The sequence below is a fragment of the Ischnura elegans genome, chromosome 12 (assembly GCF_921293095.1).
Source record: "Ischnura elegans chromosome 12, ioIscEleg1.1, whole genome shotgun sequence".
NCBI lineage: Eukaryota > Metazoa > Arthropoda > Insecta > Odonata > Coenagrionidae > Ischnura > Ischnura elegans.
The window spans coordinates 17753560-17780093 of NC_060257.1; the positions used below are offsets into that span (position 1 = coordinate 17753560).

Consider the following 26534-nt stretch of genomic DNA (forward strand, 5'->3'; position numbering starts at 1 on the left):
TTTCCGTTTTTTGATCCGAAGACTACTTACCGAGTTATTCTTGGCGAAAACACGACGACCTTAACCCTTGAGCACATAAGTTGATGATGTCACGAGGTCATGCCGAGCGAGTATGAGAATCATATGAGCCTACTTCAGTTGGCAATCATTCTAGAATAAATTTGTATCCTTCTACCGTTTTTACTAATTTACATATCCATCTCTAAATTGACCAACGACTACTTAGTTGAATTCGAAGTCTTTTTGGGTCATTATGTTATGCTTACATCAGAATTAATCAAGTTCATGTCTTTATGATATGAATAAATTAAAAGGCAGTGGTAACTTTAACCAAATAATTTAATTTCACGACCGGTTTCTATACATTTTATCCTATCTTCGGTTGCCAGCCATTTGCTGGTGTTTATATTCAGTTGACAAGTTGGAGCACAGGCGAACGTTTCAAATAAAGTCAACACGCACAGTGAAGAACCGGGGAATGTAGAGAAAGCATCTAATTTTTTTCCATTCCCTGCCCTATCCAGATTTGCTATTTTACGATGGGATATAGGTGCCCTAAGGCATCAAATTCGCTCTTTCCTCGCCAGCATGTTGAGCGTCACGCTTGTGACTTGACCCCGCGTGACTTCACGCTCTCTTTCGTTTTGCGGCGCTTTGCTGGTGGAAGGAGGATTCGTTCTGGTCTTGAGCGTCGCGAAGAGGTGTCTGCAAAAATTGCTTCATTTATGGAAAATGTTCGGGATATGGGTGAGGAGGAAAATGTAGGTGCTATTGACGGAAAAGGGAGCGAATGGCGATGAATCTACATATTCTACATACATTCCGCTAGACGCCTCAATAGGCGTTTTTCTTTCACTCAGTGCCGTGACACCCACATTTTACGAAAAAATAAATTAAAGAAAGGTGCACTTTGGAGTGTTTTCACTAACTGAGTGCCACTTAGCTCAAATTGAATTCCGTTATTGCTAGAAGGAAACACGATTTCCTACAACTATCCGTTGAGCAAAAGATCTGTCTAGTTCATTTTGGACCTGTAACTATAATGAGGTTTTGAGATGTTCTGCTTGTCGCTCTGAAAGATACCTGCTCTTACTGGTGTAAAATCTGTGAATGGTGCTACGGGAAGGACTTTTGCAGTAAGAAGTAGAAAAGAGTGCGTTGCTGGATGGAATCAAGAGAGTAGAGCATGTTGAAGGCCGTGATGAGTGGGACAAAGGATGCATAATATGCAGAGATAATTATGTATTATAATTTGTAAAATTGTATTATTCTCCGATGGAATCCATGGAAGAGTTTTGCCCTTTTACCCAAAGAACTCTGCAATTGTATTATTTTCTTCATCATCCTGTTTTGTTGTCCTTAAAACTCAGTTCTTTTCCTCCCCAATCCCTGCTTACCTATTGTCCTTCCCTCTATTAGGCCCCTCATTATTCACCCTCCCTTGGCACTCACAGAACTAGCATGTTGATACAGATGACATACATAAACACGTTATTAATAATATGTGACGATGTCATCAATGGTTGATTAAAAAATATAAATTACAACAAATAATGAATGAAAAATACGGCGCAAACTGCGGAAATGACGAAAATTATTGGGGCGGGCCACTGTACTCTCATGATTGTTCCTTGCAATAAAACTAGAGAATAATATTCGATTCGCTAAGTTCACGTGATAGCTTTTCGGCTCTCTTTTGCTCAATCCAGAATTGAGTGGGTAACTTATGTATATCGCTCAGTTACTTGGTCTGGCGATAAAATTAGAGTTAGGGAATGGTGTTATTTAGTTGTAATGATATTCTCTGTCCACTTTCTCCGAATTCAGGTAGTTGCCTATCTTTTTAAGATACTATTTTAACGATAAAATAATTCTTGGAGTATAGGCCATATATTGTATGTATATTCTTTGGGTATAATTGTATGTATATTCTTGGGGTATAGATTATATATGACCTATACTCCAAGAATTATTTTATCATTAATTCAATGAGGTCAAGATACTATTTATCCATTTATGATGCGTCTTATGAGGGCTAACCGTAAAATGTAAACCTTGTCCTTTTCCGTCAGGTGTGTCTGCGTGGCTTTGTTTTGTCCCGAAGCGTTTCTCAAGGACAGAAAACTAATCAGGCTCGAGCTGGTGGTAAAAGTGTCTAGACAATATCCTTGGCTGAGGTTCACTGTAAAGAACTATTGAAGGTCACTGATAGGAGTGTGGTTGATCCCTGCGTTTGCCCATGACAGTTACATTGCCATTTTGCCGCAGTACTATGTTTTGAAATGTGCTTTCAGGTACTTAGAGTTTTATCCTGCTTAAATAGTCAAATTCCACGCCAAAGTATTATTCATCAGAACTAGCATGTTGATACAAACAACACGTATGAGCATTCTAGTAATAAGTTATAACTACGTCATCAATAGATCATAAATAATATCAATAACAAAAAATTATGAATGACTGATAATAAAATCTAATGATGCGAGTAATTGCTTTTCCCTACATAATTTTGGTCCAATTTTCTTAATAAATATAATGAAGCTAAGAACCTCTTATCCATGAAAGCTTGTGCATTTAAAGTTAATGTGTGAATCCGCCAATTTCAGATCTTAATTGGAAACATAGCGGCTATAACTTAATTGGCACATATTTGATAATTTTCATTGATTTAAAACTCAAAGGTATCAAGGAGAGAGTCAATGGTGGACCTCAATATACTGCAGTTGCTAAAGTTTGAAGAACAATATTTCTTAACTATTAGGTTTTTATTAATTGGGGTTTGTATTAAGTGAAGATAGTGGTTTTTATTTTGGATCAGGCTGGTCTTCGGTGAAACCATTTAATCAAAGTTATCCATGATAAAAATTAAGGTAGTGTTCGCAATCCCTTTCCGTGTTATCAATAGAATTCTATCTTCGAGGAGTGGTTCTAGACAGCGACGCGATTGCCTTTAAATGATTTTAGAAAATCAATAAATGTATCATTTCATAATTGATTTAGTGAAAAGTGGAAACATCAGTTCTTTGTAGGTGATAAATGGTTTTATCAAATATTGTATGGATGTAATAGGTAGGTAATAATTTGGATGTAACAGGTAGGTCGTCACTCGACCAGAGATATTATTTCAATCACGGCTTTGCACATTCTTATTTATAATTCTTGTTTGATTAGCCTTCCATTTACGTTTATCTTATATCTTGACGTCCCGTCTCAATTTTTTTATTCATTTCTGTGTCGAAGGGCGGATTATTTTGATAACGCTAAGATTATGTCCCTATGGAATCGCTTTGTCACCTATTGCAATATACATGTATCGCACTTGCTGCGCAGTTTTAACGTGATTCTATGGAGAGAGCAACGATTCAAATCCTATTGTCTCGGAACGAATTCTTCCAGCAGTGAATTGGTTTTGTAAGCATTAGCCGCTTCCTACGCATATGCATACGCCGACAGGCTGTGGTGTGTCAATTCACGTCCAAGGATCTATCACTGTGAACTTCCGTGTTGGCACTTCTCTCCCTGGCGTAACTGTCTCCTTGCTCGTCCAAGTCCAACTATGACACCACTTGACTGCGGTCAGCTATTGGTTTTTATAAGTGTCGATTTCATGTGCAAATATTTGCGTGTTTTTATCTGTCATTTGAAGTTTATTCTTAAAATTAGACTCCTCATCATTCGAATATCATCATCATTAGTCAACAATCCTAGGATTTGTTTGACGTAGATCTCCATTCCTCTCTACTATCCGCTAGCCTTTTCATAGCGACGTAATTCTTCTCTTTTACATCCTTAATAACTTATCCTATGTAACCAATTCGTAGCCGTCCCTTGCCACTCGTCCATCTAAGAGTGTTTTCATCATGTCATCATGCCACATAATGTTGTCCCATCTTCTCCTTTTGGTTTAAAATATAAAATGTAATAAATGGTAGTTTGGATGAATTCTGAAGACTTGAAGTGATCATAAATTACTTGTTTGTAAGTTTGTAGTTATTGAAAAGGAAGTGTAAAGGAAATTATAAGTGTGTATATATATAATGTAATACCTAAGTAAGTTTATAGTAATATTAAGTGGCTTTACTTGCGGTTTGCGATTTAAAAATAGAAATATTGCGATGTGAAAGTTGAAATCAGAAGTACTTTCCAGTTTACTGCTGGCAGCTTTATGGTGATGTCCTAGTGGGACTCCTATGTATCAAAATGTTCTTATTTTCATTTGTAACATTGATTTAAATTTTGGTCGAAATGTGAGATTTTAGATTCTTTAATTTGAAGGATAACTAAGACGATTCTTCTCCAGTAACCCCTGGCTACGCCACCTCGTATGTTACTAAATTTCAGTTCTTAACTGGAAAAAAAAGTAAAAATGATAAGCAAGTAATTTTTCCAGAGTCTGAAACTGAATGAGTATTTTTTTATTTAGGTCATCGTATTTGTACGATTGTCGATAAGAATTAAATTTTTTCACTCATTTCTCTGCCAAGCGGAGAGACCCCATTGATGTAGTTTGCGTGTTGTTAATGGTCGGTGTGGCACAGGAACAACTGGATCCCCGTCACCAGCCTATACATCGTTTACATTCGATTCATCTGCCGTGCTCAACCGAGTACACTCGTGATCCAAATTTGTAGCTATTTCTCATATAAAAGTTGGAGGCTCTACGGGAGAAAATGTTGATCAGAATTCAGAAAATCTCACGAATGTGATATTTTTAAAACTGCCGCATCATGGCCGTGAAATTCACGATAAAAAAAACACGAGAAAATAATCACCTGGACCGGGAAGGAATCTCTTTCCAATGACTCTCAGTGCCCCCTCTCGTGATACTTTACCATACCTTTTCCACCCAGTCCTTCGAATCCACGTAAAATTTCACTAGTTGGATAGCGGAATCACCTCTTGTTTGATTCATGATTCTGATATTTTTATCATTGCTGGTTCAGAGAATTCTATAGTACGTTAGGTATCTAATTATATTCCGGATTATTATGAGTGGCTTGGTTCATGATGAGGAAGGAATTCTTTCTATGCATATTAAAATTAATTTATGCCATAGTTAACCTCAACTCTACCATTAAGGAGTACTATTAACGCTGATAAAATATTAAGCAGAAAACGTTATATCGTTGACGTGGGCAATAAAGTATGGGCTTTATGTCTGTATTTGGTAATTATTGAATTGAGCCTGTTTGTGTACGTGCCACACACAAGACATGTACTTAGTCATATATTTGTAAACATAATGAGGTATTGCAGATTTCTCTACTACCTTCTGTAACGTGTATTTCCTTTTTTCCCGAGAAATGTCAAGCTTCGAACGTAAAACTAGAATGAGATAGAAATTGTTAGGCCGTAAAGAATCAGAGCTACTCTTCCCAACTACGCTTTCACCTGTGGGAATTTTTATTCATTTCCCAGGAGAGTGGAGAAATTGAATGAAAGAAGCTTTTTGACAAAAATTGGTTACGCTTAGCGCACACGAGTAGAAAACGATATATCGTTAATATGAGCAATATATTGTGAGCCTTATGTTTGTCTTTTCAAAGGTCATTGATCTTATTTTGCCTTTTTAACTTGTAGTTCCATATGGAACTACTTACCCAAGAAATTCCCCTGGACCGGGAATCGAACCACGGACCTTTGGCTTTCCGGTCCGTGGTTCGGTCCAAAGGTCCGTGGTTCCGGTCCAGGGGAATTTTTTCTCATGGCAATTCTTGTATATTTCACCGCCGTTCACGCGGCAGGGTTAGAAATATTACAAATACCGCTTTGCGCGGCATTAGCGCAGGTTTGAGGCTCTCAACCGGTTGTGGCTTCTTGGAAGTCCTTTCTCCCTCGCGTTGCCATCCTTGATGGACCGCGAGGGCCTAACACCTAGTGCCATGAGCCTCGGTATAATTGCCATGGGAATTAAAGAACCTGCATAGCGTAGTGGTCTGCGCAGTGGCCCGGAAAGCCAAAGGTCCGTGGTTCGATTCCCGGTCCAGGGGAATTTTTTCTCATGGCAATTCTTTTATATTTCACCGCCGTTCACGCGGCAGGGTTAGAAATATTACTTACCCAAGGTTTTTAATTTGCATTTTATATCACGCGGAGAAAAATTATGCCAATCGATTTGCTCTTATAAATACTTAACTTTTCATAAAGAAGCTTTTAGTTGTGTACTCCATATTTTTTTGTGTGGCTGCAATATTATACTTCTTCATTTGATTCACTTCAATAAAATGTTATTGTTTGAAGTATTTTATTTATCACAAATTTTTTGCATCGTAGATTACTGATGTGTATGTGGTTCTGTGAGGGTATCAGAAATAAAATCATTGAGTCTATGAACGTTCCATGTGTATGGTGCTTGAATTCAGTATTTTTTTATTACGCTTAATTGTGTGAGTGCTTTTGGGAGGATTAAATACATGGTCGTTAAAGCTTAACGTACTGATTCTCACTGGTAAAATCAGGGAGCAATTTAGAATTAATTTATTTTTCGGTGGTTTAATTCTAGCACTAAATTATTTCGCCTTGTCGGGCCTGATTTTTAGATTCCAGGTGAAGTAAAAGGATAATTTTATCTTCATTTTCATCTTCGTGATGAAACGCATTTGTAGACTCCACACTTATTATGAGACTAACGAAAACCCGGGTCAGTTGATATTAGTATAAGTGTGGAGTCAATCGTGCTCTATTATGAACATCAGCAATTTCCACTAATCATCGCCTGCAAGAATTTATTACATCAATTTCGCAATCATCAGTAAGTCCAGTTCATGTTTTGGAGTGGTGCCGTGTGTTCCTTGAGGTGATTTCTCGCGGGCTCGAATCCTCCATCCCCTTAAAGGTGCTATTGATCTTCAGCGCCGCGTTGAAATGAAGCTCTCTCAACAGATCAATGAATTTCAAATGGAAAAAGAATTTAGGGCATGCAGTGAAAAATTCGAGGCTCGGCCTCGCTTAAAGCACCATCTGAAAGTAATTGGGTCGTCTGCACGGTTAATTTTGGATTCGAGTGGGCTTATTTTTTTGCGAAAAATCTATTACAAGTTTGGTAGGAGCTTTCATCACGTTATCTGCTAAGAAAACGGGGCTGACGATTGAAATGAACTTTCAGTGGAGTGAGAATGGGGGCAAATATTACAGAACGGAATCTTACTGTAATTTTTTTTTTAATTTGAGCCTCGAAGTCGAGAAATGCGCTATAGACTCGTTACAATTAATGGTTGGGTAATTATCGAGAGTGCTGCTTAATATCCATTTTCCCAATACAGTGCTGGCGTAAAGAGTTTCCTGCGGTCTCATTTCGCGGCCTTAAAATTCAATTCCACACTTCGGAAAGTAATAACGCACGAACCCCAGGTATAAACCCTCCATGATGAGTAAACCATCGCCACTTCAACTCTGCAATTGGAATTCGAATTAGGAAAATTAGATTCCTACTGTTCATGTCCGCTACTGCTCAAAATCTTCCCTCCGTGAATGACATAAAGTAGCTAAACAAATGATGTTCAATTTACGTACATAAAGAACATTTTGCTATCATACTAGCAGCTTGGAAAAAAGATTAATGGGAATTCTCAGGCGTAAAATTTACTTCTAAATACATAAATATACATAATTCTCTTTTCTTTTAATTTCTCATTTAGTGAAATTACTGCCATTATTGCAAATTAATGCAATTAATCTGCAATATGATGGTATCTATGCTGTCATAACATTCATTTGCCGAGGTAAGAGATCAAAAGTATTGAAGGAATTTTTTATACATTAGATCCCGTGGAAAAGAGAATAAAATCATGGGTAACTCAAGAGAATATTATCTCTTGAGTTACTGCTGGATTTATGTTATCCCTTGCGGATCAAGTTTATTTTATAATGGCTTACAAATTCTTTCTATTTATTGCACTGGCAAACATTTGATTCGGTGTGTGACCCTCCTTTGTTTTGGCGTCTTGTATACCGTAGGAAATAAGACTAATCAGTAACGTTTGTGATTGCGTGGAAGCTGATGAGATACAGTTTAACTTTCATTAAATTTGGGTTACTTTGTTATTATCTATCTAATAGTGAGTATAGGAAAGCTAGCATGAGCCAAGCTAGACCATTACTGTCGGAATGGGACCTTTTTCACCGAAAATTCCCGAGGATTGTTTTCCTTAATGTTTACACATTGTGATTTTTGCTTCCGGAGTGAAGCCAACGCCTTTCTATTAGAAATGGCTGACTAGTGCGAGCTAGCACTGTTGGTATTCTGCTCTGCTTTTCTTCATAACTGTTCACGCCGTCATAACTGACAATTACGTGTGTCCTTTTCCTTTGTTTCGCATTCCAAGATCTTGCTCTTGCGCCTGGTGAACTTAAAAAAACTTCTTTACGCGTCATTAAGGAACACGAGTTGGATCGAAGGACGCAAAGTTACGCGGTGTTTTGGACGCATGGAAGGATATGACATTACGAATCCTCTTGGCTGGGGGAAAGGATTTATATTTTACTCGCACTTATGGTCTTCTTTTCCCCTGGCTTCCGGAACTTCCCATCACCTAATCATATCCTTTACTTTTTTATATTTCCCTGACCTTTAGAATCATGGCCTGAATTGGGCCAGGGAACATTTAGTAAATGCCGTAAAGTTTTATTGGAAAACATTGGCATTTTATTTTACCTCTTTAGCATGGCAAGTATGAGAGGGACGCGATGCAGTTTCGAAATGATATTTTTGCTTCTTGTCAGAGTGCGAAAAAAGAATTTGGGTTACTCAAGCGTGATATTAGCAATGTCTGGTTATCACCAGAGGCTTTTTTGGCTAATTGCTTTAACGGAGAAAAGACGTAGATTCTTCTTCATTTTCTCATTTTGCCTTTTTTTTGGAGATATTCTTAGCTTTATTAGTATCTTTTATAGAAAGGAATGATTTTTTAATGCCCATGAGAACAACTTTGTCCATTTTCTCAATTGATGACAGTTTTTCCAAGTATATGAGTTTCCTCGGGACATATCTCAATATTTTATACTGCTGAATTGATGTGAGCACGTGTCTTGATGGGTTCCATTACCGAATTAGGCTAATTCTCTGTACTTCTTATGAATATTTCGTCTCTCATCATATGTTATCTTCAAAATTCTCTTTCAAATCCTGTGAACGTATATTTTTTGTCTATATTTTACTGTCAAGTTATGAGAGACGAGCCGAGACAGATAATTTTATCTCCTTCACGTAATGAAATTGATGCATAAAAATCGCATGAATCGTCATACGCTATGAAAAGGGTAAAGCACTTAAACTTAACTGGCTGATTCTTCTTCGGACGCTATTAACTTTATCATTTTCTCTGTTAATTGGTAAAATTTCACAGCATTTTTCTTTTATTTCAGATTTTCTAATTAGGTATCTGTGGAGTATTAAGGACTAATGTTGGGATGAAGTATCCTTACTCCTCATTTCATAAAATAGTGACTTCAGTGCTGTAGATGTGAGAATATGGGAAGTCTCCCGCAGAATATCTTGCCCCAGTGGCATCTAATCTTGTCGGAGTTCCTTCCTTATTTATATTTGAATGACTTTCTTACTGCCTTATTCGCCGCTTACGTCGCATCGCTGTCTATGCGGTGTTGACCCTTTCAAAGATACGTTATCAAAAGGACGTGACGTCGGATGAAAGCGTGACGTATCCCTTTCTCCCGCTCTCTAGCGGATGATTTTTTAAATCTCGATATTGGGAATTTATCATTCATTTCACTTTCATTAATTGAGCCTATCAGAAAACTGTTGATTTTCTTTAGCGGTCGGCGTAACAACAGTGTTTATCTGATCCCTTTGTCGCTGCTATGGCACACTATTGGTCGTCATGAGTTGTCTGTTCGAGCAATATATTTATCTTTGTATTTTAAAAAACTTTCTCCTGCTCCTTGTCTTAGGCTTCACTAGTGCGATACTTGCTGTTAATTAAGTATTGGGGAAACTCCTTCCCAAGTAGTTAGATTTTGTTGGAACCTTCCTAATTTCTCGTTGAATGACACACTTCTATTCTGCAGGGCTGCTTACGTCATTCTCACTTGAGTGTTGATGCTTTTCTTCGCCCTTCTATCATTATCAGCAGTCTGTTAACGACGAAACTATGCGGAGATATTTTTGGTTGCTCTTTACAATTGCTCTCTTACACAAGGATTACGTTGCTGTTCGTTATATTTCGGTACTTGTACACCCCGTTCATGACCAGCCCAGAGTCGTTATAGTTAGACTTATCAATGTTCTTCGTAGTGAAGCTTTCTGAAGTTGAATATGTGTGGGTCCAATTCAAAACAGGTCAGAGAAATTGAATTTGTGAACTTAATGTGCATAGAAATGTGAAATTAAGAGTGGTCGAAAATTATTTTGGTTTAGATTTTAAATTAATGACTAAAATAAAAAAATTCTTGCATTCCATCATAGCCATGGTAAAATATGAATAAATAAAACAAATATGCAAGTACGGGTTGCAAATTTATGCTATTTTAGTTTGTTAAAATAATATGTTAGCATATATTTGATATCTTATACGATATAGTATGGTAGTAAATCCAATGCCTTAGTTGACGTAACATCATATGAATTCCGGAATATGATAGTGTAATTTTTAGTTGTAAGTCAATTTAAGTTGTATGATGAAGGTGCTAGATTTACCAGAAACCATTTCAGTTATGTCTGACAGTATAGCTTTTTTGTGTGTATTCTTGGCTAAAACTCCTCAGTTAGATCATCATCTCCACGATGTTAATTTCTCAATAACTTCCGAAATCGTACAATTTAAATCAAAAAGTCTTGGCCCATTTTCCAACGTTGAGAACTGAGCGGGTCTGCTTGCGGGTTCTAACTGTAGGAGTTCAGTGAAGTAGGTTGTCGTTACGGTTGTGAGTGAGAACTACTAAGAAAGGCTGGGAACGAACCAATGGGATTAGGACTAGGAGTGTTTTGCCTCTGTTGATTGTTTCCTTGGCAGCTAACGGGTCACCCATGGGTGGATTGCTAACAAAGCTGCCTCTTTGCCCGACTCCTAAGCACCAGGAGACTTATATTTTACGCTTGAACTGCGCGGACACGCTTCCTTGACATTTGCCGATGGAAGAAGTGCATAGGAATTTATGCTTTGGTCGCTTAGATAGATGTACAATGCATTGCTATGGGTGGTAATAAAAGTCAAGTTTTTACGAGCACCTATGCCCTTTAGCGTTGTGCAAATATTATAAATGTATTTGGCCGTACAGAGTCTATGTTGAAAGGGTAATTCTTTTTTTAATTTAAAATTTAATCAAATTATCTGAAACTTAAATTATGTTATGCAAAAATAGGTTAATTATGAGATTAGTTTGAATTAAAGGCTACATTTTATACATATATATACGTATAATCGTGTTGTGCATAATAGAAACTTAAGGAACACTGAGGTCGTAGAAATTAATGAATGCTCAGGTAGTGCTATTCCTCCTGGACTTAGTCTGGCTTCTAGTACATTTCTATTTTTCCCCCATGTAAATAAATATGAATTTCTCCACCGTTCCCGTGGCCAGTTAGAAATGTGTTACACTCAGTGCAGCTGGTTGGGAGCATTCCCTATTATTGCGAATTCATCGTTCTAAGTTGTTGAGAAATAAATGTCTAGCCCATCTGTTAAAATAAATAAAAATGATGTATAAAATTATTTTATTTTGATGCTTAGACATAATGGCGGACCGCCTTAAGAGGCTGCCTGTCTTAGAAGCACTAGCTTTTTATTTCCAATTTCATTGCTGAATGAGTTAGTTGCTAGGTACATTTGATTAAATTCCTTTTGTTTTTCTCTGTTGTCACCATTGGTTGTGAGATGACTTGTAAAAACCACCACAAGGATAATTATAGCAAAAAATAAATTTAAGATCATTAATTTTTTCTAAGGATATAATGGCCATGTAATGTGGAAGTTGTAAACGCAGTATGCCCATCAATGCTGGCAAAACTTACCAAAAACTCCCGTTAAAGGAGAAAGTTTTTTTAATCCTATTACTTATCGTCATTTATTCAATGATAGCATTCCATCGGTTGTCTACTGGCATTAACGTTGGTAATATGGATTTTCGTTATCTGATGGTGTTGTCGAAGTAAGATAGCCGGTAAATTATGTGGCAAGATCGTGAGTTCTTTGGACTTTTTAGTTGCGATTGAAACAAGGATATGTCTCCTCGAAGTGTGAATTACGTTTTCATTTGATGAATAATTCCTTTTTAAGTATGATGTGTTTAGCTTTAAGTATACCTTTATTATGAACATTTTATTTATATTTTTCTGTCATTGTTTATCTCCTAATTTAAATATGGCTTATAACACATTTTTAGTGAACACTCCGAAAAAGTAAACTTGGGTTTTCATTCGTACGTATTCGGTATTGTCAAATCGTTCTTAGCAAGACTTTTTCGTTCGATTCATGTTAGAAATTAGAATATTAGTTCTAAAGCTTTTTTATAGTGTGTGATGGTCACTAAAAGAGTTGTAAATAAAATCTCTTTTTTCTCTTCTAGGCTCACATGAAATTCCCTCCAGACTACCCTTACTCTCCACCCAGCATCAGATTTTTAACTAAAGTATGGCATCCAAATGTTTACGAGGTAAGTACTCTTTTGACTTGATGAGTGTTCGTGTCTTGCGTAGGAGGGGATACTCCTAAATACATCATACAATTGATTTTGTTTGTTGAATTCTTAGTACCATCTTATTTATCATTATCATATCAATCATGCTTATTTGTAAAATTACTTGTTGCGTGTTTGCTTGCGTTTTGTTTTGCATGTAAACGTTTCCTTCCGTTAAGAGCCCCAGCGTAACCTGTTTACTGAATATCCCCATTTTGTCTCATTATCTCTTCGAAAAGCTGTTTTCTTTTCCATCTTTGTCATTGCAGTTGCTTTCATCCAGATCTTGTTATTCACTTCAATAATAGAGAGTTTTGTCAATGAAAAAGACAATGCTGTTGTTGAAAACAATCTGTCGCTACCGTTCTCTATTTTTAAGTAATCGTAATCCATTACCTTTTACCGGTACAAAGTACTGGTATTTTGCCATGATTAACCTGCTGCTCTTGCCTTCGGATTCCACTGAGGCCTAGAGTGCTGAATTTTACCTGAGTAATCAATTAACTCCATCTGACACTCAAGATTGGCTTCTCTACTTTTAGGTATTCAAGCATATTACGTGTAGCAGAGGTTATACTGCTTTATAGCTCAATTCCCTACATCGTGGTTTAATTCCATTCCCTCGGTTGACGATGCTCGGATGCATATGATAGAACGAGCACCAGAGGAGATCATGTTACATAAGTGATGCGTTAATGCTGGAGTTATCCAAAACTTTTAGTCAAATTGCTCAATCCCCATCTCCCCAAGTTTTGCGTCATAGTATTGCATAGTAGGATGCATTGTCAGGTTTCTAACGTTACCTATTTTGAGCTGCGGTCGTGTGAGCTTTCATTGCAAGCCATGGAGTTGTGCAATGTACATGTCTTGAAAACTTGCTTAAATACTTTAATCGAGAGTATTTTCATTCTAGGGTTGCATTTGGATTGGGGAACTTGGTATTTTATTATTGCATAATATATTTGTTCTCGATGCTGAACTATTGATCCTGCTCAAAATACTAAATTTGCTTCATCCTGGTGCATTGAAAATATTTCCCTGCAATCTAATCCCCGCATATAAAAAAAATATATCTTATCTTTTAGGTATGCTTTTTCTTTGGTATTTTATGCCTCTATTTGCTTTAGAAATAAATTACACATCGCAGAAGTTAAAAACTAAATTATTCCTTTGGGTTTTCCCCTACTTATTCTTTATAAAATATTTTTTCTCTTACATTTAATGCGGTATGCTTGTGTAGGTAGTTCATTTTAGTCGGTTTCTGTGACGAAATATTGGGAATTTTATCTTTGATTAGTATTTTTTTAAATACCTGAAAGACTGTTTATTCTCCTATAATTTCCTCAAATATTATGTAGGCTTACGAGTAGGAGTGGTGTTTTCCGTAGAGATGTGGGTTGCTAGGTATGTATGGGAGTCGTACGACTTTTAAAGAAAGAAAGTTACTTTTCTAAGGGAAAAGTAAAATGCTCTCCAGGATATATTAAATGATCTTGGGCGTCATTATGAAAAGTGAAAACTCCGTTTGCATTTAAAAACGCAGTCGTTTCACTGAGAGAAAGAGCCTTTCACCGTATTAGAAGCTCTTGAGAAATAATTCTCTCTACGAACCATCGTAAACGTAGGTTCCAGTTCATAATTTAATATGCGTCAAGGAATTATATACATTTTTCATTTCAAAATTAAATTTTGGCGTGAGATGAGTCTGAAGTCGTCAAACCAGTCACCAAAAATGTGACTTGTGACGTATATGGAATCTTTACCTTAAATTCCATTTATAAACAGCGACAGTGGTTAATTATTAATGAAATTACTGTTATTCCTCACTCCAATATGGATGTTATTCATAGTTTGCGCCGGTACGAATGTTTATCTACGTTTTGTGAATTATAACTCTCACAGCATCCAGACCCCTGAAGGAAACGGCCGAGTCGTCAATCGAAGGGTTGGGAGAAATGGACCAGACTAAGCGTAGGAAAACCTTAGGAGGTTTCACCAAATAATACGCTGGGAAAGCACAAAATGTTTCTTCGATATTTTTATATTATTATTAAAGTGTTCTACCGATTATGGTAGGTTTCCATGAAGTAATGTGCCGTACGTAAGAAGTAATCTGCCAGTCTCTCATCCCTTTATAAACTTCCCTCTTCAATTCACAATGAGACTTACTCCCTATAATTGCATGTAAAAACCGTTTTCTCTTCCTTTCTCACCCTCGTTTACCCAACATTCTACCCTTTAACACTGTTGTCAATATCCCTTCCCCGCTCAGTACTCGCTCCATCCATGCCTTCTGTCTGTTACGTATCTCACGTAGAAGCTGTATATTATCAACCGCCATGTCCAACCTTTCTTCGTTCCTCCTCTTCTCCGTCCACTTCTCCAGGTGTTTTCATATATTCAATGAAAATCATGAAAAGTCGCCATGTAGCATTTTCCTCCATCTGTTCACTGTCTCCTCAGTTCTCCCTGCTGCCTATTCATTGAGCGCGTTCTTACGCTCTCCAAACAAGTCATTATCGATGTGCCTCCCGTGTTGCTTCCCCCATCAGGGCTTCCGTAATTGAAAAGGGGATCCTTTTACAGGGACGCACGTCTTCTTTCAATGCAATGCTCCCCTTTCGGTGACGGGAAAGATAGCGTCCTGTTTTTGTTGCGTTCTATTTCCGAGCACATTTCACGTGAGTCGAAGTCAATAACAGTTCTCCCATCTTCATCCTCAGCTCGCGAGTAATTGGGACCGTCACATGCGAGAAACAGCATTTTCTCCTCCGAACCCTTTCGTTTCCCGAGTTTTTCGGTCAGTTCACGTTTACATTTGGAAGCATTCCAGGGTTCCGGATTCAGGATTGCAGAGTTCTGGGTTCAATTCTGGAGTGAAGCCTTTGAGACACCCCGAGCAATCCCCCTAAAGGGTGTTATTTACACGCCTGAGGCTTAGTCTGCGATGAGCGCTACCCTCACCTATCCAAATCAACCTTCGGGTTGAATCACCGCGAGTCGCTCGATGTGCTCAAAAATTCCTCAAAGAAAACAACTGCATCACCCGCACCGCAACGCAAAACAGGATCTTCTGACTTCTTTCCTCATGCTCTTATTAGTGTGCCTTAAAATATTGATTCTGCGGAATTAGTAATTCCTAACCAAAGTGGGTGATTTTCCCCTGTGGAAAATTTATACTTTCTATTTGTTATGGGTAATGCCTTCCCACAGGTTCTCTGCTTACGAAGGCGCTGTTTTCTCATGCAATAACCATAGTTACTTGCAAGTGGGAATTATGTCCAGAACTGGTAGATTAATAAGTATATTTGGAAAGGACGTTTTTAATGAAGGAAAAATATATTTACAGAATTGTAATTGAAGCAGCCTTTGTTTTGGTGTGTTATAGAGGTATGGATGGATGTGAAAAGGAGATTTTCGAATTTCCCCGTTGCATATTTTATTGTCCTAACGCGTATCATTGTTTACTAATGGAATCGGTTTGCCCACTCGCAATGCTGCGCGTAATGTGGATAAATAATTTAATGGAAATATTTATAAAACTTCTGGGAGGAAAATATTTTTAATAAATAAATGCGGCGTAAATTGAATATTTGTGTTCGCCCACTTTTAATATATACTCTGCCTTTAATTCATGAATTAATATTGACATTTGTGCAAGTTTTACACGATGTAAATCAAGACTTCGTTTAAGTGCGGTATGAGGAAAGTATTATTTTTTCTGAGTATCTATCCGCTATTTATTTCACAAAGTTATATTAATTTTTAAGCCATTTAAGAATTAATTTTTTGCCAAATTTTAATGTCAAATGATATCGTAGAAGTATATAACCACGTGCAGTTATGGCTTTTTCGTAATTGGTAGTGAACAGTTAAATAAGAAAAGGTTTTAGAATCACTGTTTATTTACCGTAGATAGAGTGACATAGGCTCTGGAATAAGTTGACGCCATTTATTTCGAATTGTAATTTCCGGGAAAACATACCAACTTTTATCAATAGTCGGTCAGATAGTCAATATCGCTATCAATACTCAACATCGATATCAATAGTCGCATTTGATTTTGATCTCAATTTGTTTAATATCTTCGATCAGAATGTTCGCCTCTAAATTTCGAGATTTGAATGAAAATTCACAAAACAAATTTCATTTTTATATGTAAAATAGCTCACATACGTTTGGTGAAAGAGAATTCTACGATAAATTCCGGAAAGATTCTTTCACTGATTTATTCTAAGAAGATTCATATAATTTCGAATGTGGTGCGGTTTGCCTCTGGATTATATACTTTATTTTATTACACAAAATTGCTTATTGAGATTGGGATGCTAGTTTTCATCGTAACTGATGTCTCTTTAAGCAAATACATGGCCACTCTGGCTACGAAACTAAGTGACAAATATGTTATTATTATTTTGTTGATATTTCTAACGTTTTAGCCTGGAATGCTGACATATTATTTCACCATTTGGAATATATCATGCTTGCGATATCGATACGGGTTGTCAAGTTTTGTCGGATATTAAAGTTCGCGAAGAGAAAAAAGTGACAAAACGAGGCACCTCATTGTGAAACCAGTGCAACAATATGTGTCGTAAACTTCATGTTGTCGCCTTCTTAGACATCCCCGCCGAATCTCGGCTTTGCCCTCCGCGGTTATATTTCATAATTATCACGGTTTCGCGTCTCGAGTGAGTTCAACTGCATTGCAGAAAAAAAATGGATAGGGGTGCGTGGGGCGGTATCCCAAGGTGGGAGTGGAAGCGACCTCGTTTGCAGGGTTTTTTTATTTATAGGATGATGCGGCTGTCTCTTTCCTCCTTCCCTCTACTTGCTTAGTTATCGCGCGGGCATCTTTGAACCCGGCATTCCGTCCCAAGTCCCTTTCCCTTGCGGATTTTGCTAGCGCCAACTTCTTCCTGAAGGTCGTTTCTGATTGATCGTTTTAAACTAAAACTAATGACATATTCAGCGAAATCCGAATTTACTTCGTGGAAGATACGTGTAGTCCTTAAATATTTGATCACCAATTGTATTTAGCCGTATTGCGGTTATCTTGGTAAATTCTGCTAAACGGCGAAAGAAGTCTTACGGTATAGTAAATTTTGTGATAATGTATGTATCTATTGTAAAATATGTTTATGAATTGGATGTAGCATTAAGATATCCCTAGATCTACTGTTATTATTATTATTATCCAACCAGAAAAACTTTTTAGAATGACGGACGAATGAATTTTTTCTAGCCTCCAGTTGTAGTGTAGTCCTGTATCACAAAGTTTTCTGTGCCCCTCCCTGAATTGGCTTGATTCTGATAAATTTTCTTTGTCCTATCCTTTTGTTATTTTTATTCAATTAACCTCTAATGTGATTGATCAATTTAACCGATGAAATCTCCTCCAATCCGTATCGAGTGGAATTTTCGTGACTTTTTAATGTTGTGATGGCTCTTTTCGTGCTTGTGGTGTATTAGATGACGATAAAAGTTTAGTGATGAACAAAAGGAGCATGAGAATTACTTGCTGACTTTATAGAAGGAAAATATTGTCAGAATACCTTGTAAACGCATCAAAATTCGTTTCAGTTGACTCAGTCAACTTGACTGTGAATTTGACTCTATGCTATTTTTCACCACCCGTATTATTTGTTTGCATCAGAAAATACGAATGCAATTCTAGAAAGGTAATATTAAAGATAATCCACCGATTTATTGCTTGGTTATTAAATATATATTCTCAACGACTCCGGGTTGTTGTGTTGTCTTTTCAGTAGCCGCAAGGAGTAAGGAATAGGAGCAAGTTTCCCATGTACTTAATCACAAACTCTCTCTGGAGGAGAGGCCCTCATGCATTTTAGCTTTTAGCGTGACGTTATGAGTCCTAGGTACCTGTATTCTTACGATTTTCTTCCGGACTTGCACGACATTTTGCTTTGCTTTTATCTTTGCTTTACATGTTATTACACTTACAGACTGTTTACGGTATAGTACGGCTTACAGAGTGTTTGAATCGAGTGAATTGATTTCAGCCCTTTATGGAATCTGTTAAACCCTTTTGGGGCTTTGGCTACATTCTAAGGGCTTTCATTTACTGCCAGAAATCCTCTGAAGTCTCTTATAATCTGAATACTATGATGAGTGTAATTGATTTCATTGATGCGCAATGTATTCTATTTCATTTTTTACGGTTTTATAATTAGAAATGCAATTCATTTACAGGTATAAGTTGAGGAGACCGATAATTTTATTTTCATATTCGTCGTATTCTTCTGTGTTTGTGGCGTGAATCAACCGAACAGGATTTAAATTACTGGGCGCCACATTAGCTGTCCTGAACTTTAGTGTCTAATAGATGGCATTTCGGTAACTCTTCACTTTTCGGCAGAAGTCCATGTTAATTTCTTTATAGCCATTTAGTTTATGCTATTTTTAACCATTGTAAACAATAGACGCAGATTAAATTTTGTGGACTTCTTCAGTCATGATGACAGAAAACGCACAAACATTTGTAGTTTGACCTTGTAAATGGCCGTTATCCGTTGAAACTGAAGTTGGTGCAAGTTTGATTAAACTTTGAACAATAACGAAGATTGTGTATTACATTAAAATCGCCATTTTCAACCTTCCACGTTATACATGACAACATCAACCCATGCCCATTCGAACTTATTTCCATTTCCTTCACATTCTAACATATTTTTTTCTGACATTTTCTTCTTGGAAGGCATACGAGGTAAATGGCTGATGCGATTCATGCTCTCTAGGCTAATGTGTTTCTTTTCAAGACCGACTGATAGGTTCAATGCGAAATCTATATTTTTATAATTTTAGAGTCAGAAAATGAAACTGTAACTGAACGCATTTTGTAGAATCTTCGCTACTTTTCTTATCAAGCTGGTGTCGTATTCGTTTTAGGTTTTTGCTGCCTGACTCAACCGGATGATGTTGATACCATCTGAGACGGAGAATGACTCAGGTGCAGGTTGAGGAGATTTAAGATTCCGTTATTTAACGAGGAAGTTTTTTATCGCAATTTATCTTATTTTATGGCAATTCGTGGTGGAACTTTCAATGATGAAAGGTCAATGGATTGTCACCACTTAAGGTATATACATTCGCTTTAAAGTATTGTATTCCTGTTGGAGATATGCATCATTCCTTTTTATGGAAAGTTAATGTAGGTAACTGCCTGGCAACCATGGTTCTTGATTTAAAACACAGTAATCAGGAGCAGCGAACGGACTTTCTCTCCGTTTGTCCCTGGTTTCCATAAATGTCGTTATCGAGGTCAAATGTATCCCGTGAACTCAAGGAGAATCTTTACCAGCTGATTTTTTTTCCTCAGCCTCTGTGGTAGGCAGTCGGAAATGGTCTTGACTAGCCTTTCCGAAACCTTGGTATCTCCTATTTTAGGATTTGACGGCAAAATTCCCTTGGTAGCTATTTTTTCCATGTACTTCCTTGAATGACGTCATCAGTAATTTGTTGTACTTTTGTGGGCTTTCGCGGTCTAGTGAAAATTCAGCGGATAGGTAAACAGGATATGCGCTTCGTGAAATGTTCTCGGAATCGCCACTGGGTCAGGAACTGTGTAACTGCTAACGTTTCGATGGCCGAGTCGCACATCGAAACGTTGGCAGTTATGCAGTTCCTGACCCGGTGGCGATTCCGAGAACATTTTACGAAGTCTATTCGCCGGGAAAATACTAAATATTTCTTCAGGATATGCACTACCAGTGTTCATTTTTGTGGACTACAACAGCCGTCATTTCGCCCGCATTGCAGCTGGATTCTTTCAAGCACACGCTGTGAATATACCGTAAACCTCTCGGTAATTTGTTATACTTTGCTCTTGCAATGTTTAATGTTTTCGTATCACGAGTAGGGACACATTCAGTTGTGAAGTCGTATCGGTAAATTGTTGAGTTAAAACGTACATAGTCCTAAGTATATAATGGAAATAATTTAAATTAATGTAACGTCGATGCGGAGTTAATTCGGTATATTCATTAGCTAAATCTTGAGGAATGAACACTCACATAGGATAAAAATGCCTAAGAAAAAGTGTAATTGTCCGTTATAGTCCACAAATTTCCACAGAGGGACTTTGAATTGAGGGGAGCTAACGAATTCGGCCAGAAATCGAGGGATCCGGGTTGGAATCCCGGTCAAGGCGAATGATTTTTCCTCTTTGGAATTTCACACTGTCGTGCATTGCGGATGACTGCGTAAAGTTATCACAGAGGCTAGTCCCGGTATTCTAGAATCGGTCAAGAGCGAACACCTCCAGTGTTCAGAGGACGGGCTCAGAGCCTCTGTAGCATATCTAGCTAAATTACTCGGCCGGAAATCGAGGGAACCGGGTTTAAATCCCGATCAAGGCGGATGACTTGGAATTTTGCACACCTAAAGTTGTTGTTCTGAAATTTTGGATCTTACTTCCCAGTTCCTACTGGATGACTTATTTTTTGCCTTTTGAACCGCGCGCTTGTCTGTACTGATAGTTGCCTTAAAATTTGACAGTCAGACCCTTACGAGACCTGAGTCTGAAATGCAATTTATTATTTATATTAAGTGCTCGTCAATATTGTTGGGATTCATTTCGATATATTTGGTTGGCGTTGAAATGTTGGCGTTTAACACAGGATTTTATTGGTGCAATATTTTGCCGGATTTTGCTATTTTATTTTCAGTGTGAAAGTTTTCGGAGGATCTATATTTGTTCCATCTTGTGTATTAATGAATGAAAGCGGTAGCGGTTCCCAGCGCAAATAGTCGTGTAGGAATTAATATCCAAGGGCATTGCGCTTTGAAGTTAACTGAACGTTTTCCCGTCTATTTTTGTCTGTGGTAGCTTCCCATTCCAATACGTGGCGTCACCTGTCTCCCCAGAAGGTTGTTATGAGCCTTTTCGTCTCCGTCCTCGCCCTAAGGCCCTGCTTGAGTTTCCTTTTGACGTCAACATATCATCATCACGAGTCTCACTGCCTTGTTGCCTCTCGGACCTTTACTCTAAGGCCCGTATCCAGAAACCTCACTACTGCTAGATACGTCATCAGATGATGACGTAGCCGCTGTAGCGGCCGAGCACCGCTACGGGCACCGCTGCAAAAGTCTAGTGAGGTCCATGGCACACTACTCGCTACAAGTAATATGGCCGCCGGGTTTCGTCTGCTTATCGTCTCGCATTTAAAATTCATAATTATTGATGTTTAAAGGGCTATCAGCTCATGATAATTATTTGTTATTACTTAAAAAGATAGTAAGAATGCTTCAATAACCATCTTTTATCCTAATGAGTAAATATTTTACCTAATTTAACTACCAATAAATACTGTCAACAATACCGTGATGAAACCTCTTAGGATTCACCGTTTTATTTGCAATTAACTTCTAAACGGGCCCTGTCATGCCTTGAAAACCATTTATAATTAAATACAAATAAATTAGGGACACAAGAATGTCTCGCCTTGATGCTTTTGAAATACTTTTTTACGAAAAATAACCATTGTCAACGCAACTATGCTGAGACCTCGTCGACTTTGCCATTCTAATAGCTATTAACTTTGGAATAGACCGTGGCCTTCCTTGAAAACCATTAATATTATACATATATAAGTGCCCAAATAAAGTTGCAATCACCAGCTTTGTGTCTCTGATATCCAAAATTTGCGTAAAATACTCAAAGCGACAAAGTCGTCTTCCAGTCAGCTACGTCCATTCTCAGTTACTGCTAGTTTGAATAATTTCAGTTCCGAGCCATTGAAAACCATGTTCAATTACGTGAAAACTTACCTATAATGATTTATGCCGTCACAAAAATGATGAGTTAAAGTTTAAGGAAAGGGTCGATGGAAATGGCATATTGCTTCGCAGTCCGTTTACAATAGCACATGATATTCATCTCATAATGAATGTCACGTAAATCTTTGGACGTTGCAATACAATACATATATCTATTATATTACCTCAAAGTCTAAAATATCCAACTATACCAATGCAATCGACAGTTGTACGAGTATATTTGTCAACCACAATGACGAATTGCGCAAGTGACACCAAGGATTATTCAGCAATAAATACCACCACAAGAATTACTGAGTTCACAAACTTGTATTTATTAACGTCGTAAAACTCACTTTCAATTCAACAAATAAAATGATCACACTTTACAAGAACACTTGTCCAAAAAAAAGTACTCACGAAGAAAATCAACATCAACACCACACGTACTGTTACTTCACAAATCTAATTAACACAAATTGCAAATAAAATTGTCCAGGAAATGTTCACACGAAGAAAATCGGGAGCGAATACACTAACTGTAACTTCACAAATCAAATTACTTATACATTGCGGACATAAGAAGTCAGTAATTAGAGCGAAACATCGGTAGCGACGACCCGTACAACTTAATAACGGCACTATTTTTAAAAAATGCTCACTTTCCTTTCATTTCGCATTATCAACAATAATTGTAACAGATGAAAACATTTTATTTAAAAAATCATCAATAAAGTCAGCACCGAAACTAGGGTGTCCTGAACAAAACTTGATGAGGTTACTCTTTTCCGCCTGGTGCATTTTCGGGGTGCGTGGTCTGGGGCATCGGCCGGCTTTCCCCGGCGGCAGAGCCGCCGAGGCCAGCCGGCAATCACCGGCGATCGACACTAGTCGAGACACTTGGTACACGTCGCGAGATTTCTGAACACGAAGATTTATCAGCATGTACCAGCTGGTTCTCAATGATAACTTTGCCGATTTAAAGGGACACTTTTCACACAATGAACGGAACCAGATTCACAGAAGAAACTTGAAGAACCAAGAAAATCCCATGGAACCGAGAATAAATTCCGTGTGAGATGCCGCATCTCCTAAGACACCTTATTTCCACGAACACCACTAAAAAAGAGAAATTATATCAATAATTTCCATTCAGATTTTAAGCACAAGACAAAAGATTCTCCGCTGAAATTTCACAAATCACGGCCTAATAATGTGCTTACCTTCGTTACGCCATCGTGCCGATTAAATTCAACCTCCACCTTCTTCCATGCCATAGCCTTTAAAGAAAGACTCACAGCATTGGTTTTCTTGCACTCCAATACAACTTTCCTATCAATAATTAGTTTTAAAATCAAACTCTTCTCCTACGCCGAGATTCTTCTTCCAACCCGTTTCCATTTTGCTTACAAACAAAGTCGCGTTGCGATATTCGTTATTCAATTGTCGCCCTTAGTTCCTCTCAAAGCCCGCATAGTAGGGACTCAAAATGTCGCTAAATTCGTCTACGTCATCAATCCAGCCCAAAATTAATGTGGCAACACTGCCCCCACCCATTTGGAGCGTTTTGGAGTAGTGAGGTTTCTGGATACAGCATTCAGCGGTGCGCGCCGCTACAAGTTGAAGCATGGTTTCTGGATACGGCCCTAACTCGTTCCTTACTAATTCCTTAATTCTCTCTTAATTCCTCATTATCTTGCTTCTTGTATTGTCCATTTCATCATTTGTCTAGCGCAGGGGTCTCCAAGATTTTCAATGTAAGGGCCACATTGTATATTTCCCACATTAATACGGGCTGATAGAATAAAAAATGAACAAATCAGTGCCAGTAATTTAATTTCCTCAAAAATTAGAGTATAAATATGGAAAAATTAAAAAAATATTTTTTTGGAAAAAATCAGAATCAACGAAATAGATTCCTGCGTCTAGTTTTATGCAATCAAATTAGTTTGACGAATAACACCGCCATTTTGACTTCAAAATTTCATTAAAATCAGGTTCCAGATTAGATGAGCCAATTGTAACCAACACACAGGAATTAGTTTGGCGTGCCGGATGTGGCCCGCTGGCCATGGGTTGGAGACCCCTAGTCTAGCGGACAGAATAAGCCTTTTCCCTCTTGGTAATGGAGTGATAGGGCTTTCCTTTTACGTTAATCGCTCTAGGAAAATAAATTCCTAACTCGGGGATCGAACCATAAATCTTTTGAGTATTCAAAGGTCTCTCCACAGACCAGTGTGCTATCCACCTGGTTCCTCAATTACTGTAGCCCTTTGTGTGATTATATGAACCTCGATAGGTTATTAGTTGGCGGAGTGGCCTGGAAAGCCAACGGTCTGTGGTTGGACTCGCCGTTCTGAAGGATTAAATCCGATAGTAATTAATGCGAATTTCACTTCCTTTAACGTGGTAGGTTGAAATACAATCACAATCCTCAGTTTTCCATTTAAGGCATCCTTTAAATCTTCCTCATAATGGGTTGGGTTTATCCGTTGGCTTTTCCATTTAATCTGGACCTCCTCATCCCTATTATCCCAATTATATGTATGTTATGTATGAGTGGTCTCTCCATTTAAGATAGTTCTTAATTCTCCATATGAGGTTTAGTTAAGGTAGAAGTACGTTGATCACTCTAAATCATAAACTCCAAATGACCTCACATCGCGCTTTCAATTTCTCTCGGTAGCTGTGCGGTCCGCTTCCCCTCATCATATTGTTAAATCCTGTTGTTTTCTTCTTCTGTCCACATTTTTCCATCATACCCTACCCCCTATCACGTTTTTCAGCATTCCCTCGCCTTTCATTGTCAGTAAGCTATTCACAATGTCATTTACGGCCTGTGGCAATATGTAGGTAGTGGGAATTCTTAATACTTATTTTTAATTAAAAGATTGCCCTATTTGTTGTAAATGCAGTTTAAAAATTTCTGATGAAGTACACAATTTTGCTATGGCATATTTAAACAGTACCCATTCACACCTTCTGCTTTCTTATCTCCTCTTTAAGTTTCCTTTTCCTTTCCGTCTCACTCACTTTCTCTATATTCTTTCATAACCAGTCTCATGTAATTTTGTCATATTCTTCTTTTCTTTATCTGCCGGGAGGAAGTCGTTTTAGCGCGTTTGAGGATACGTCACTGCGTACAAACCTATTCAGAGCTCTTCACGGAAGAGAGAATTCAGCCCCAATCCGTAGACTGCGATTGTTCAGTGACAGTACGACATATCCTGACGGCCTGTGAAAGATATCGGATTGCACGGGTGAATCATAACCTCGGAGTGAACCTAGCTCAAGTGCCAGGAGACAATCCCGAAATAGCATTCTTACGCTCAACTGACCTTTTCAATAAAATATAAGTAATACCTCTTGTAAATTATTCCAACCATATTTTAAGACCGGACTTGTTCCCCTTTTTGCAGTTCCAGTCAGGAAGTGGTGCAAAATGGCCTTAGCCGCCGAAGCGCCCTATAAAATTACTACTACTTCTTTTCTGTGCGCCTACTTTTTCGGATTTTCTAGGTTATCTGACTCCAGCTTCACCAATATCTCAACAATAAGTTTCGGAGGCCGTCGATGTGAGATTTCAAGGTCTACTGCTTCACCGATAGTTCTGGCACATCTGCTCGGCTTTTCAATATCAGTGCTTCGCCTGTTTCCCTTTGCATTTCGATTACCTTGCACCAGGTTTATCGGCTGTTTTATTTACCTTGCCCCACCACGTATCGTAGTCCCGTGTCTCCCTTACTTGATGTATTCGAGTGAGAAACCAATTAATTGTATTGTAGTACATTTTACACTGTAGCCAGTACATTTTTGCGTCAGTAGACCCGTTAATGTGCTCGAAATAAAGTACTAAGATTTTTTGTATTGCTGAGTATTTTCTGGCGATACTCGAAGTAAAAATAATGGCTATTATTATCATTATTAAAGTATTCTTCCGAATAAGGTACGTTGGCATGAAGTATTTAACGAGCGTTCTGGCGGCCTCTCCTTCCATTATGTACTTCCCTCTTCAGTTCACAATAAGCCTACTCCCTTTCATTCTATCAAAAAATCCTATTCTCTTCCTTCTTCTCCCTCATTTACCTAACATTCTACCCTCTAAAAATGTTTTCAATATCCCC

General features: G+C 37.9%; 1 protein-coding gene across 1 annotated transcript in view; it reads left to right on the top strand.

Moving 5' to 3' along the window:
• Nucleotides 1-26534, top strand: part of LOC124169068 (ubiquitin-conjugating enzyme E2 R2) — a 102914-nt gene that overhangs the window by 49323 nt on the left and 27057 nt on the right. Inside the window, exon 2 of the mRNA XM_046547541.1 lies at nucleotides 12520-12606. Coding sequence (XP_046403497.1) covers nucleotides 12520-12606 — 87 coding nt within the window. The remainder of the gene's footprint in view (nucleotides 1-12519; nucleotides 12607-26534) is intronic.